Source organism: Xenopus laevis, chromosome 4S (genome assembly GCF_017654675.1).
Source record: "Xenopus laevis strain J_2021 chromosome 4S, Xenopus_laevis_v10.1, whole genome shotgun sequence".
In the NCBI taxonomy this organism is placed as follows: domain Eukaryota; kingdom Metazoa; phylum Chordata; class Amphibia; order Anura; family Pipidae; genus Xenopus; species Xenopus laevis.
In genome coordinates this window covers 123,990,150-124,003,303 of record NC_054378.1, presented here as the reverse complement: position 1 = coordinate 124,003,303, position 13,154 = coordinate 123,990,150, and the positions used below count along the sequence as shown (strand labels likewise).

At 42.0% G+C, this 13,154-nt stretch overlaps 1 protein-coding gene across 3 annotated transcripts in view; it reads right to left on the bottom strand.

The window, feature by feature from the left end:
- The window catches only part of adamts9.S (ADAM metallopeptidase with thrombospondin type 1 motif 9 S homeolog), a 157,083-nt gene that overhangs the window by 100,226 nt on the left and 43,703 nt on the right, over window positions 1-13,154 (bottom strand). For all 3 annotated transcript variants that reach the window (XM_041561788.1, XM_041561789.1, XM_041561790.1), the window contains exons 5-11: window positions 11,640-11,723; window positions 11,323-11,447; window positions 8,542-8,582; window positions 7,098-7,203; window positions 6,556-6,702; window positions 4,102-4,243; window positions 2,129-2,236 (exon numbers count right to left, since the gene is read on the bottom strand). In XM_041561788.1, the coding sequence (XP_041417722.1) occupies window positions 2,129-2,236; window positions 4,102-4,243; window positions 6,556-6,702; window positions 7,098-7,203; window positions 8,542-8,582; window positions 11,323-11,447; window positions 11,640-11,723 (753 nt within the window). The remainder of the gene's footprint in view (window positions 1-2,128; window positions 2,237-4,101; window positions 4,244-6,555; window positions 6,703-7,097; window positions 7,204-8,541; window positions 8,583-11,322; window positions 11,448-11,639; window positions 11,724-13,154) is intronic.

Below are 13,154 nucleotides of genomic sequence, written 5' to 3'. Positions count from 1 at the left end.
GCTCTTTATGGGCAGAGCTAGTGGCTTTTTATGAAACCTTATCCCCAGGCAGGGTTTTTGCCTTTCCTCTACTTGAAGCCTCCTTAGGGTCAGGCCACACTGGGCATTTTGGGGAGATTTGGTCGCCTGGCAACTAATTGCCTCGTTTTTGCGACAATCAATCTCCCCAAATGCCTTCCCTGACTCTGCGCCGGCTAAAATGAAAAAAACGCAGACGCCAATCACACGCGGCGGTTCGTTTTCCGAAGTCGCAACTTTGGAAAACGAATTGCCGCATGTGATTAGCGCCAGCGTTTTTAATTTTAGCCGGAGCAGAGTCAGGGAAGGCATTTGGGGAGATTGGTCGCCGCACAAAACCAGGCGATTAGTCGCCAGACGACCAAATCTCCCCAAAACGCCCAGTGTGGACTTACCCTTAATCACGTTGTTCCACCTGCGGGTCAAGAGGAGTTAATAACTCTCAACAATGCCGGTAACTCAATCCAGTCTCACATGGGACATGAATGGAATTTCTGTTCCGGGGAGCGAATGGAATTCCTTCCTTATCAAGAGCCATTTCAGATTTTATAGCAATAATTACATCCAGGATAAGGAGGGTTTTTTTTTTTTGCTTCTGCTCCACATTCTTTATCAGAAAATGTTCCTTCTAGTCCAGGCCTCCTTATACTTCAAGGGGAACAAATCTATCACATGCAGGCGATATTCACTTAATTGGTTTCATAAAGAGACTTTGCTTATTCTGCCTGCTAGTTGTTGACATATTCATTTATTATATCATTTTTTTTACTGCTGCAAACAATGCACTTGTACTGTGAAGTCCAGACTGACAGCAGCAACGTGTGTTTGTCTGGAAATTGTCAGCTTAATGGAAAACGTACCAGTGATTTCCTTGGTCTAATGACTCATTCCAGAACATATTAGCAATGCTCAACTCCAAAGAGATTGATTTGTTTGCAGCAGGATTAGATTGAAGTAAAGGAAAAAAAAAATTTTTTACCACCATTAAAACACTATAGATAAATAAATAGGCGTATAAAGGGTCTGACATAACATATTGCCTGTGCCCAAATATATAAGGGATAATGTACCCCCTACTAAAAATGATAAGGAAATAAGAAGTCACTGAGGGGTTCTGTGACCATATAAAGGCACAAGGCTGCAGGCTGAGTTATACAGGGAACTCTGAGTATCACTCATGTATTATAAGGGATAATGTACCCCCTACTGTAAATGATAAGGATATTAGAAGTCACTGAGGGGTTGTTCTGTGACCATATAAAGGCACAAGGCTGCAGGCTGAGTTATACAGGGAACTCTGAGTATCACTCATGTATTATAAGGGATAATGTACCCCCTACTGTAAATGATAAGGATATTAGAAGTCACTGAGGGGTTCTGTGACCATATAAAGGCACAAGGCTGCAGGTTGAATTATACAGGGAACTCTGAGTATCACTCATGTATTATAAGGGATAATGTACCCCCTACTGTAAATGATAAGGATATTAGAAGTCACTGAGGGGTTCTGTGACCATATAAAGGCACAAGGCTGCAGGTTGAATTATACAGGGAACTCTGAGTATCACTCATGTATTATAAGGGATAATGTACCCCCTACTGTAAATGATAAGGATATTAGAAGTCACTGAGGGGTTATGTGACCATATAAAGGCACAAGGCTGCAGGCTGAGCTATACAGAGAACTCTGAGTATTACTCATGTATTATAAAGTGGTAATATACCTCCTACTGTAAATTATAAATATATTTGCAGTGAAGTGTTTTTATACATTTAATATCCTTATATTTTAAACAGGGGGTACATTATTCATAAAATACACACGTTTCAGTGAATCATGTGACTAAACACATCTCTATGCAATGATTATAACTGATGACATCGCTAATAATTGTTTATATATAATTATCTATATATTATTATATAATACACAATTGCCATAAATACTCTTTAAATGCGCTGTACATGGGAGGCACTGGTCCTATTAAAACAGCATCTCTAGTGGTGATAAACAGAAGTGCTGCTCTCGGCAGGTTTATGAAGAACAACCCAACAATGTGCACATTAAAAAGAACAGGGAATTTAAAGAGGTGATGGAGAAGACTCTGACCTTTCCTGGTTCACATTCAGAGCCATCTGCCCACGGCGTGTGTTGGGTCCGGCAACCCTTGTGTTGCCCATCACTGCTGATGCACCACAGTCGCCTGCACTGCATTTGCTGCAAGTCACCAAAAAATAAGCAAAAGCTAATGGTTAGTGCCCTGCGGCTTAATGTGTAACAGAAGCAGTGTCTATTGTACATTTCCCAGGGTTCCTATGGGGGCCCTTTATTTGGCTATTAAAAGATCAGTAACACCAAAAAATTAAAGTGTCTTAAAGTAATGACAATATAATGTAGTGTTGCCCTGCACGGGTAAAACTGATGTGTTTGCTTCAGAAACTCTGCTATAGTTTATATAAACAAGCTGCTGTGTAGCCATGGGAGCGGCCATTCAAGCACAGGATACACAGTAGATAACAGATAAGTACTACTATAGTTTATATAAACAAACTGCTGTGTAGCCATGGGGGCAGCCATTCAAGCACAGGATACACAGTAGATAACAGATAAGTACTACTATAGTTTATATAAACAGGCTGCTGTGTAGCCATGGGGGCAGCCATTCAAGCACAGGATACACAGTAGATAACAGATAAGTACTACTATAGTTTATATAAACACGCTGCTGTGTAGCCATGGGAGCGGCCATTCAAGCACAGGATACACAGTAGATAACAGATAAGTACTACTATAGTTTATATAAACAAGCTGCTGTGTAGCCATGGGAGCAGCCATTCAAGCACAGGATACACAGTAGATAACAGATAAGTACTACTATAGTTTATATAAACAAGCTGCTGTGTAGCCATGGGGGCAGCCATTCAAGCACAGGATACACAGTAGATAACAGATAAGTACTACTATAGTTTATATAAACAAGCTGCTGTGTAGCCATGGGGGCAGCCATTCAAGCACAGGATACACAGTAGATAACGGATAAGTACTACTATAGTTTATAGAGGTGGGGCGGGAAGTGGGCAGGAGGATGGGGATCCTCTGAAGATTGTTTTGCAGGGGGCCGGGCACACTCTAGTTACGCCACTGCTTATGTGTTATCTAAAACTGTTTAAAAAGAAACTTGGCTTCGGTCAAAGGATCGGACTTCCCCATCTCCCGACCTGCCACTAACCTTCAGTTTAAATAAAGTAGTAAAAGAACCGATCAGCCGATGTTCTGCCCCTGTCAGCAATCGCATGAAAGTTTATGTCCGACAAAAGCTGGTGACAGTCTCCCACTGAAAATCATCAGATCGGCAATACACACAGAGATATTATCGGCAGCCGACAGAAATCTTTTAACCTGCCCAATCGACCAAACGACCGATCTCCATGGGACGAAAAATGTTGGGACATGCACGGTCCGAAAATCATACGAATCAAGGATTTGTACAATCGGAGCTTTTATTGACAGCTTTAGGGTTGGTTAGGGGAAGGGTGCAGGGTGCAGGGGAGGGAGCAAAATGAGTGATGCAACCAATTTCCATAGGCATAATCTTTCCCTGTATATATACTGTATATACTTGAACAGGCATGGGACCTGCAATCCAGAATGCTCGAGCTCTTTCCATAATTTGGATCTTTATACCCTAAGTCTGTTAGAAAATAATGTCTACATTAACTAAAGCCAATAAGGATTAATTATATCTTAGTTGGGGTCAAGTACAAGCTACTGTTTTATTATTACAGAGAAAAAAGGAAATCAGAAATTTAGATTATTTGGATAAAATGGGAGAAGGCTTTTCCGTAATTCAGAGCTTTCCAGATAAGGGATGTTCGGATAGGGGATCCCATACCAGTATTGGATTATATTTTTATTACTGTGCTCCAACCACTAAAAAAAGGAAATACACTGAATTATTTGGATGAAAAATGTCCATGGGAGACGACCTTTCTGTAATTCGTAGCTTTCTGGATAACGAGTCTCTGTATTATGGATCCCACACCTGTAATATCATAATGTTTAAATAATACAAAGGTACGTACCATATACGGGCACACCTGGGATCCCGGCCCGAATATTAATTCACATTGCTTATTGACATTGTACAAAGCACCCGGTAGCTGCTGAGGCAACGTGTAAATTCTAGTGACCGGCTCATCCAGCAGGCACTCCCCGTACCCCGTGCTAGGACAGAGAATATATGTGTTACTATGGGCTTTTCCTTCATTATCTGCATTTAACATACAATGATTGGAAAGGGCATGTAATTGATTAAAGCAAATACACGGATAATGCTCTCTAGGGCAATTGTTATGCCTATAAAGAAAAAAAGAGAAGGCAGCACTTTAGAATCTACACTGGCCACAGTGCCAGAAATATCAATTCTGGGATTCTGGTTGGCACTGTGATATTGGCACATCAAATAGCTGATGGGACTAAGGGAGGAACTCCACGATGTGTTTGGTGCTGACACGTCGCAATGTGACGAAACGCATGCGATGTGTCTAATGGTGCGCTTCGTTTTCATCCGACAGCAGGATAAATGTAGTTCTTACATGCGATTTTCCTTCAATTCCTGTTTCTTCATCTGACACGTTGCATGCGTTTTGTCGCATGGCGACTAGGGATGGGCGAATTGTTTCGCCTTGTTTTGCTGAGGAAATGACGCCCATAGACTTATATGGCATCGTGCAACAAAAAAATTGCGAATTTTTGGCAAAACGAAACGGGTCAAATTCGCCCATCCCTAATGGCGATGTGCCGGCACCAAACGCATCGTGCAGTTCAGCGCCGGATTTCTTTGCCGGCCGCCCCTAGGCCGCGCGGTCCGACCAGGCGGCCGCGCGATCCTAGCGCCCGCCTACACTTCCCCTTCCCAGCGCGCCGGCGAAAAAACGCCGGCGCAGCTGGTGTAATTGAATGGGGACGCACACGTCCCCATAATGTGGCTGGGCGGCATGCCGCCCCTAGTTTTTGCCGCCCGGGCCTATGTGGCCTTGCCACAAATCCGGGCCTGGTGCAGTTCCTCCCTTATGGTGTTAAATAAATCACTACAAGGGCAGGATGCAACCTACAATAGCTGTCTATGAGTCACTTCTCCCAGTTCCCAAAAGCTCTTAGTTATGGCAGACAGGATCATGCCAGCAATCCACTACATACTGTATGGTGCAATGAGAAAATAGGGATTGGTAGCACTAGACAGATACCTAAAATATAGAGATTTTTATTATAAAAATAAACTTACATCCAAAAAGCCACAAACTTACATCCAAAAGCCACAAAACCCACCCATACACCCTCCTGCCCGCAGAGTCCACCCGTTGCCCATAGGCAACAGTCCAAAGAAAAACCCTCCAACCCACCAATTCACAAGGCCAAACTTGCAAAGTCTTTGCCTAAAATATAGAGACAGAGACAAGAGGAACGTGTTGGAAGGGTTACTGCCTGCTCTGCTCTGATTTCCCTGCAGAAATAACAAATTAAAACAAACAAATACAAAAAGTATTATAGAAGTGATAACTATATTGGCTAACACTAAAAATACATTGCAAGTTTTCGGAGCACCAAGGCCCCTTCGTCAGGCAAAACTGGTAGCACTAGATAGGTTCCTGATATATACTCTGAATTGGATAAACACAGATTTCAAAACATTTCAGCAGAATATAAACGTTTCTTACACCAATTCGAATGAGGAGTTACCATTAGACTAACATACTGATTCATAAAATACTTTCTCATCTAAAAAAAAACAAACTTTGTCCCTCCTCATTTCTTCCCTTGGGTCTTGATGGCGTTTCAGGACAAAATGGGCAATTAGAAAATCGGAGAGCAGCGTGAGACCACCGGTTGCCCTGGTTACCCTCGTTCTTCTGACATGGAATTCGTATCAAAGAATCTGGCAGTGGCCGCTGATGTTTACCGGAGGAATCAGTGATATAATGTATTTATTCCTGGGAAATGGGGAGTAAATTATACACAGGAGTTTTATAGTGAGAACTGCTGGCTTGGTGGGAATGTGATTCAAGGGAACTCAGTATTAAGTGGGACGATGACAAGACAGAGCCCCCTTATCCCACTCAAGCACAGCCATATAAATACTGCTTCGTGCAGGGAAATGATGCAGTTCAATCCAATTCAAACATAATTTCTGCACAATTTGCTGTTGTTCCTACTGCAGAAATAAGATCAAAGCAGCTAAAAGCGTCTGCTGGCACCCAGGGCTGTATAGGGGGTAGAGCACGGGATCCAAAAACTTTAGAGGGTCCCATAGTCACACACAGTTTGACCTTGAACCACTACAAAGTTAATGGGTCTTTATGTGTTTTAAGAGCAACACATTTTGCTCCTGGTTCTATGGGATCCAACTGGCTCCATTTCTGATACAATTAGAGGTTTCAGAATAATTATGATGATTTAGAAATCAGATTTAAAAAAAACCCCCATTATCTAAATGCCCCTCTAAAGGTCAAGTCTGCATCACAAACCCCTTTACTTACTCTAGAAACTGCGTGACGTATTTCCGGCTGCACTTTGACCACATCCAAGGGTTGGTATAAAAATTAAGGGTCGGCGACATAACGTGCTGTTGGTTTTTGCCGCTCTCCTCTTTGCATTTGTTGCTGTCGTCGTGCGGCATGTTGAATCTGAGCAAGAGAGGGGCATTAAATGAAGTTTTCCATCTCAAGACTAAACTGTGTATAAAGGGCGAGTTCACCTTCAAATTAACTTTTGGCATGAGGCAAACAATGTGCCACAGCTCTCCAGTTTCTTGTTGCTAGGGTCCCAGTAAGCCTAGCAACCAGGCAGTTGTTTGGGGGGTCACAATGGAAGGTGTGTGAGGGTCTCTATATCTAACCTAATATATTATTAACCTCAGCTACTATGATAATATATGTTACTGTACATGGTTGTTGTATGCCCTATATATTGGCACAATACCCTTTGGTTGCATTTATTTTTAGTGCCAAGGAAAGCAGGGATTGGCTGATGAGTGTAGACAAAGGGTTTTATTGTGAATGTATATTTACATGAAACATACACGTGTCCAATCTCATGTGCTATGGTAAAGGCTGTGCTTAGACCATTATCTTCACTTATTGAGCAGCTCCGGTAAGGGTCACACACGGTGCCGAGTTCAGCCAGACCTATGGAAAAGCACAATACAAGCTCTGGTTAGAAGACCACAAAGCTGCCGGTGCCACATTGAGATTGGCTGAGTATATATTATTAAACCTAGAACACCTTCCATTCTCCTACTGAAACAGATATAGCTCCTCCGGATATCAGTAGATAACATCCATTAAGCTCTTTCTGATTGGCTCATTGCAAATGCTACTAGCTGATTGGCTATTTTGTGAGATCTATTATTTTGAAATAGATTATACAGGTATGGGAACTGTTATACAGAATGCTAGGGCTTTCTGGATAATGGATCTTTCTGTAATTTGGATCTCCATAATTTGAGTCTTTTAGAAAATCATGTAAACATTAAATAAACCAAATCGGCTGCTTTTGCTTCCAATAAGGATTAATTATATCTTTGTTTGGATCAAATACAAGCTATTGTTTTATTATGACAGAGTACAAAAAATTTGGATTATTTGGATAAAATGGTGTCTATGGGAGAAGGCTTTTCCGTAATTCAGAGCTTCCAAGATAAGGGGTTTCCGGATACCGGATCCCATACCAGTATTGGATTATAAATGTTATTACTGTGCTCCAACCACTAATATTCTCCTATTGCAACCAAATGATTCATGGTCATAAAACAACTGCTCCAGAGGAGGGTGCATGGTTAGTAAGTGATTTGTAAGTAGGAGAAGGGGTAGGTGCATGTGCAGGGATTGCATAATCGCAAACATTTAATACAGGTATGGGACCTGTCAGGGGCATACATACAGAGGTAGCAGACCCTGCGGGTGCAGGGGGGCCCAGGAGGTAAAGGGGGCCCAATGAGGCCCTAATTAATGAGCAATTTAAATATATATTGGTAAAAAATGACAACCTCTGAATATATTGGGGGCCCTAAAATTAATTTGCTATAGGGCCCAGTCGTTACACCACTGGGACCTGTTATCCAGAATGCTGAGGACCTGGGCTTTCCGGATAAAGGATCTTTCCGTAATTTGAATCTTCCTTCCTTAAGTCTACTAGAAAATCATGTAAACATTAAATAAACCCAATAGGCTGGTTTTGCCTCCAATAAGGATTAATTATATCTTAGTTGGGATCAAGTACAAGTTACTGTTTTATTATTACAGAGGAAAAAAAATTGGATTATTTGGATAAAATGGAGTCTATGAAAGATGACCTTTCCTTAATTCTGAGCTTTCTGGTTTCTGGATAACGGATCCCATACCTGCAGAGAGTTTCTCCTGGTACTCCTGCCTTACATGATCTGAATGATGTGCCAGGGACACCCATGTGCCACCCACCTCCTGTTTAATGAGCTGCTCAGTCCTTGTATAAAAAACAGAACTTACCCAAAGTATCGCATTTTTCTTTTGCCCTACAAATATCCTGTCTGAAAAGAAAAACAAAGACAATGTAGTTCCATGGGAATCCAAGGTACATGCACCTCATCAAAGGCAACATCCACAGCAATGAAAAAAAAAATTGAAAATGTGACTTTAATCATTTCAATGTTTTTTAAGAAAAACACAGTGTTCTGTTTTTCTCATTTAAGTTAACGTCGCATGAACATATGGAATTCCGCTCGGCACAAATAGAAATTTTCAAAAGAACAATTGTTTTGGGCAAGACTTTACGGCAGAGAAGCCGTTTAGGGAGGATAATTATGTGACTTCAAAGAATAGAGAAAAGTCACCAACAATCTCGTCCTCTCGGCGGTGGGATTCAGTGGAGGTTATACGCAAATTGCAGGTTTGTTACAGGAAAAAGTATGCATTTGTTTTTGAATCGCTGAAAAGCAGCTGGGAAAGGATGAAATGATCATTAGTTAGTTGTATAAATGTTCAGATTATGGTCAGATGCGGGAGTAGATACTCTATTAAAATGAAATTAAAGGAGGTTTTAAATGAAGCAGTTGGCGGCCAGAGGGAATGTATCAGACTCAACAGGGTTCACTTCATCATCTGTTTAAGTAGGACATTTTTTCCATCACCAAATAAAACGTTTAACAACTCCTATAAATGGCAATCTTCTGTACTTTTAGCTCTCAGCCTGTGCCTGCCGTACCTTCTTTATCATTCTATAGTCACAGACTAAGACTAACAATTGCTGGGTTTGAGGAGTGGTGCTGGATGCATGAAATGTTTAGGTGTCACACTGGATGTATGCAATGTTTAGTATTGGGGCTGGATGCATGCAATCTTTGGGGGGTGTTGTGTGCTTGCAATGTTTAGGGGTCGCTCTGGATGCGTGCAATGTTTAGAGGTGAGCTGGATGCATGCCATCTTTATGGTGGTGCTGTATGAATGCATGCACTCCATGTGGGGCTGGGTGGATGCAGTGTTTAGGGGTGGAGCTGGATGCTAGGTTTGAGGGGTGGTGCTGATGCATGCAATGTTTAGTGGTCATATTGAATGCATGCAATGTTTAGGAGGTGAGCTGGATGCATGCGATGTTTAGGAGTGGGGCAGGATGCATGCAATCTGGGGGTGGTGGTGCTGTATGCATGCAATGTTTAGGGGTCACACTGGATTTATGCCATTTTTAGGGGGTGAGCTGGATGCATGCAATGTTTAGGGGTGGGGCTGGATGCATTTTATGTTTAGAGGGTGAGCTGGATGCATGCAATGTTTAGGGGTGGGGCTGGATGCATGCAGTGTTTAAGGGTGAGCTGGATGCATGAATTGTTTAGGGGTGGGGTTGGATGCATGCAGTGTTTAAGGGTGAGCTGGACGCATGCAATGTTATGGGGTGGGGCTGGATGCATTTTATGTTTAGAGGATGAGCTGGATGCATTCAATGTTTAGGGGTGGGGCTGGATGCATTTTATGTTTAGAGGGTGTGCTGGATGCATGCAATGTTTAGGGGTGGGGCTGGATGCATGCAGTGTTTAAGGGTGAGCTGGATGCATGCAATGTTTAGAGGTGGGGCAGAATGCATGCAGTATTTAGGGCAGGAGTGCCCACACTTTACTATGTGAGCTCTACTTTTAGTGATGTCCTATTGTGATCTACATCCATAAAAACATTGATAACATTCTGTTCCATGGAAAATATTACTTAAACATTCTATTGATTTATTTAAGATTTCATCTCACTATATTTAACAAACAACTATTTGTTATGTAACCTTAACATAAAAATATCTGAATAAAAAGCATAACACAGGAGGGTGATTTAGACAAGCTGTTTGCTGACAAATATCTTGAGATCTACTGATCACCAGTTAAAGGTCTACTGCTAGATCCTGATCTGCCTTTTGGGCACCTCTGGTTTTGGGGGTTGAGCTGGATGCATGCAATGTTTATGGGTGGCACTGGATGCAATGTTTATGGGTGGCACTGGATGCATGCAATGTTTAGAGGTGAGCTGGATGCATGCCATCTTTCGGATGGTGTTATATGCATGTAATGTTTAGGAGTGGGGCTGGATGCATGCAGTGTTTAGGGGGTGAGCTGGATGCATGTAATGTTTAGGGGTGGGGCTGTATGCATGCAGTATTTAGGCAGGGTGTGGGCTGGATGCATGCAATGTTCATGGGTGGCACTGGATGCATGCAATGTTCATGGGTGGCACTGGATGCATGCAATGTTTATGGGTGACACTGGATGCATGCAATTTTTAAGAGTGGGGCTGGAAGCATGCAATGTTTATGGTTGGTACTGGATTCATGCAATGTTTAGGAGTGGGGCTGGATGCATGCAATATTAAGGGGGGAGCTGGATGCATGCAATGTTTAGGGGTGGGCAGGATGCATATGTGGTTTACAGGGTGGGGCTGTAAAAATGCAATGTTTTGGAGGTGGAGCTGAAAGCATGTACTTTTCAATGGGTGAGGCATGTATACATTGTTTATGGGGTGTGGCTTAAAGGGGATAGGGCTGGAATAATTTTCTGCATAGGAGGCAGGACAGAAAGCATTGACTGTTTAGGGGGATGTACGAAGGCAGAGTTCACGGTTTAGTGTGGGGGGCTGTAAGCAGGTACTATTTAAGGGCTGCCCGGGAAAAACCCTATTTAAGGTGGTGGGTGACATATTCAATATTTTGGGGGACTGGGTTAGTAGCCAGTGCTGTTGAGCTTAGTGCATGTCTGTGAACAAATGATAAAGCCAAAGTAAAAGTCAGTCCCTCACCGGGTGATGAGCACGGCCGTATCATGGTGTGACGGATGATTGTCATCTGGGTTGTTCTGGGATTGTTGCCATAAGCAAAAATTTTTCAAAGTGCTTTGAGCATTGAACGAGATGGCCGGACCCTCCTAATGAGAGAAGCATAGACAGTCAGGGTAATACAGACATTCCAATGATTTCCAATAGCAATAGCATTAAACTCACTGTCCATCCAGCTGCAGCAAACTACGACTCCCAGCATTCACTGCAGGCCCAGAGCCCTGACACTGAAAGCCCTAATAAAACACTGAAAGCCCTGATAAAACAAGCAAGTCATTTACCTGTTCATCGTGGACCACTGCTAATTTAACTATGGCAATATTAATTAAATTCCCGATGCTTGGATCCTTATAAATTGAGGCTACCTGCAATAAAAACACAGCGATGTAAGCCTTACAGCAATGCACAGAAATGAAGTAATAAGTGTTAAAGGAAAACTATACCCCAAAACAATGTAGGTCTCTATAAAAAGATATTGCATAAAACAGCTCATATGTAAAACCCTGCTTCATGTAAATAAACCATTTTCATAATAATATACTTTTCTAGTAGTATGTGCCATTGGGTAATCATAAATAGAAAATTGCCATTTTATAAAATAAGGGCCGCCCCCTGGGATCGTAGGATTCAACTATACATGTAAGGTCACATGAGCCAATTAACAGACAGAGTTGTGTCTTTTGCTTCCACACTTCTTCCTGTTACAGTTAGAGTTGAAGTATTTCTGGTCAGGTGATCTCTTCCTGTTACAGTTAGAGCTGCAGTATTTCTGGTCAGGTGATCTCTTCCTGTTACAGTTAGACCTGCAGTATTTCTGGTCAGGTGATCTCTTCCTGTTACAGTTAGAGCTGCAGTATTTCTGGTCAGGTGATCTCTTCCTGTTACAGTTAGAGCTGCAGTATTTCTGGTCAGGTGATCTCTTCCTGTTACAGTTAGAGCTGCAGTATTTCTGGTCAGGTGATCTCTTCCTGTTACAGTTAGAGTTGAAGTATTTCTGGTCAGGTGATCTCTGAGACAGCACACAGACCATCACGAAATGGTGGCTCAAGGCAAGAGATGTAAAAGGGCAATATTTACTTAAATATATATTCCAGTTTTGTAAGATTCTTTAATATGCCACTTAATATAATATGAACTATCTGTTGCTTAAGTGTTCATTTTGGGGGTATAGTTTTCCTTTAAGTGAAATATTCAGCGCAATAGCCCTTCCCTGTAAACCAGAGACACAGCCCTACAGTATTGCAAACTCGATAGATCTGTTTGCCATTGGTCCCTGTTACAAGCCCAGTCCTAGAACGACTTCTGCACTGGACCCGGCAGCCAATTTTAGACTCACGCACACCCATAACGAATTTATATTTAGCCAACATAATCCACTGCAGTGTCACCATTTAACAACAATGGAGGTGTTTGGAACATTCTGTCCCAGAATAGTAGAAAAAAAGGGGGAAAATAGAAAGAATAAAATACGGGCCAACTAAATGAGTATTAATATGTCCATATGTTTAATAAACACGCAATGTAGTTCACTGGAAATACAAAAAGTCTGGGGCCCCTAAATTATGGAGGGGTGTGATTATATAAAACCATGGCCCTTCATAAGTGCCACAATTTAATTAATGTTGTATGTGCAATAAAGTCCACCAGGTACGGCACTTCATGAGAATATTATAGTTCCATAGTGTCCAGTTGCTCCATGTTTCTTTGCATGGCACAATTCTAAAGGTCAAGTAAAACCCAAGTAGGAAATTGCTTTATAGCAGTGATCCCCAATCAGTGGAGTTGCTCGCCAACCC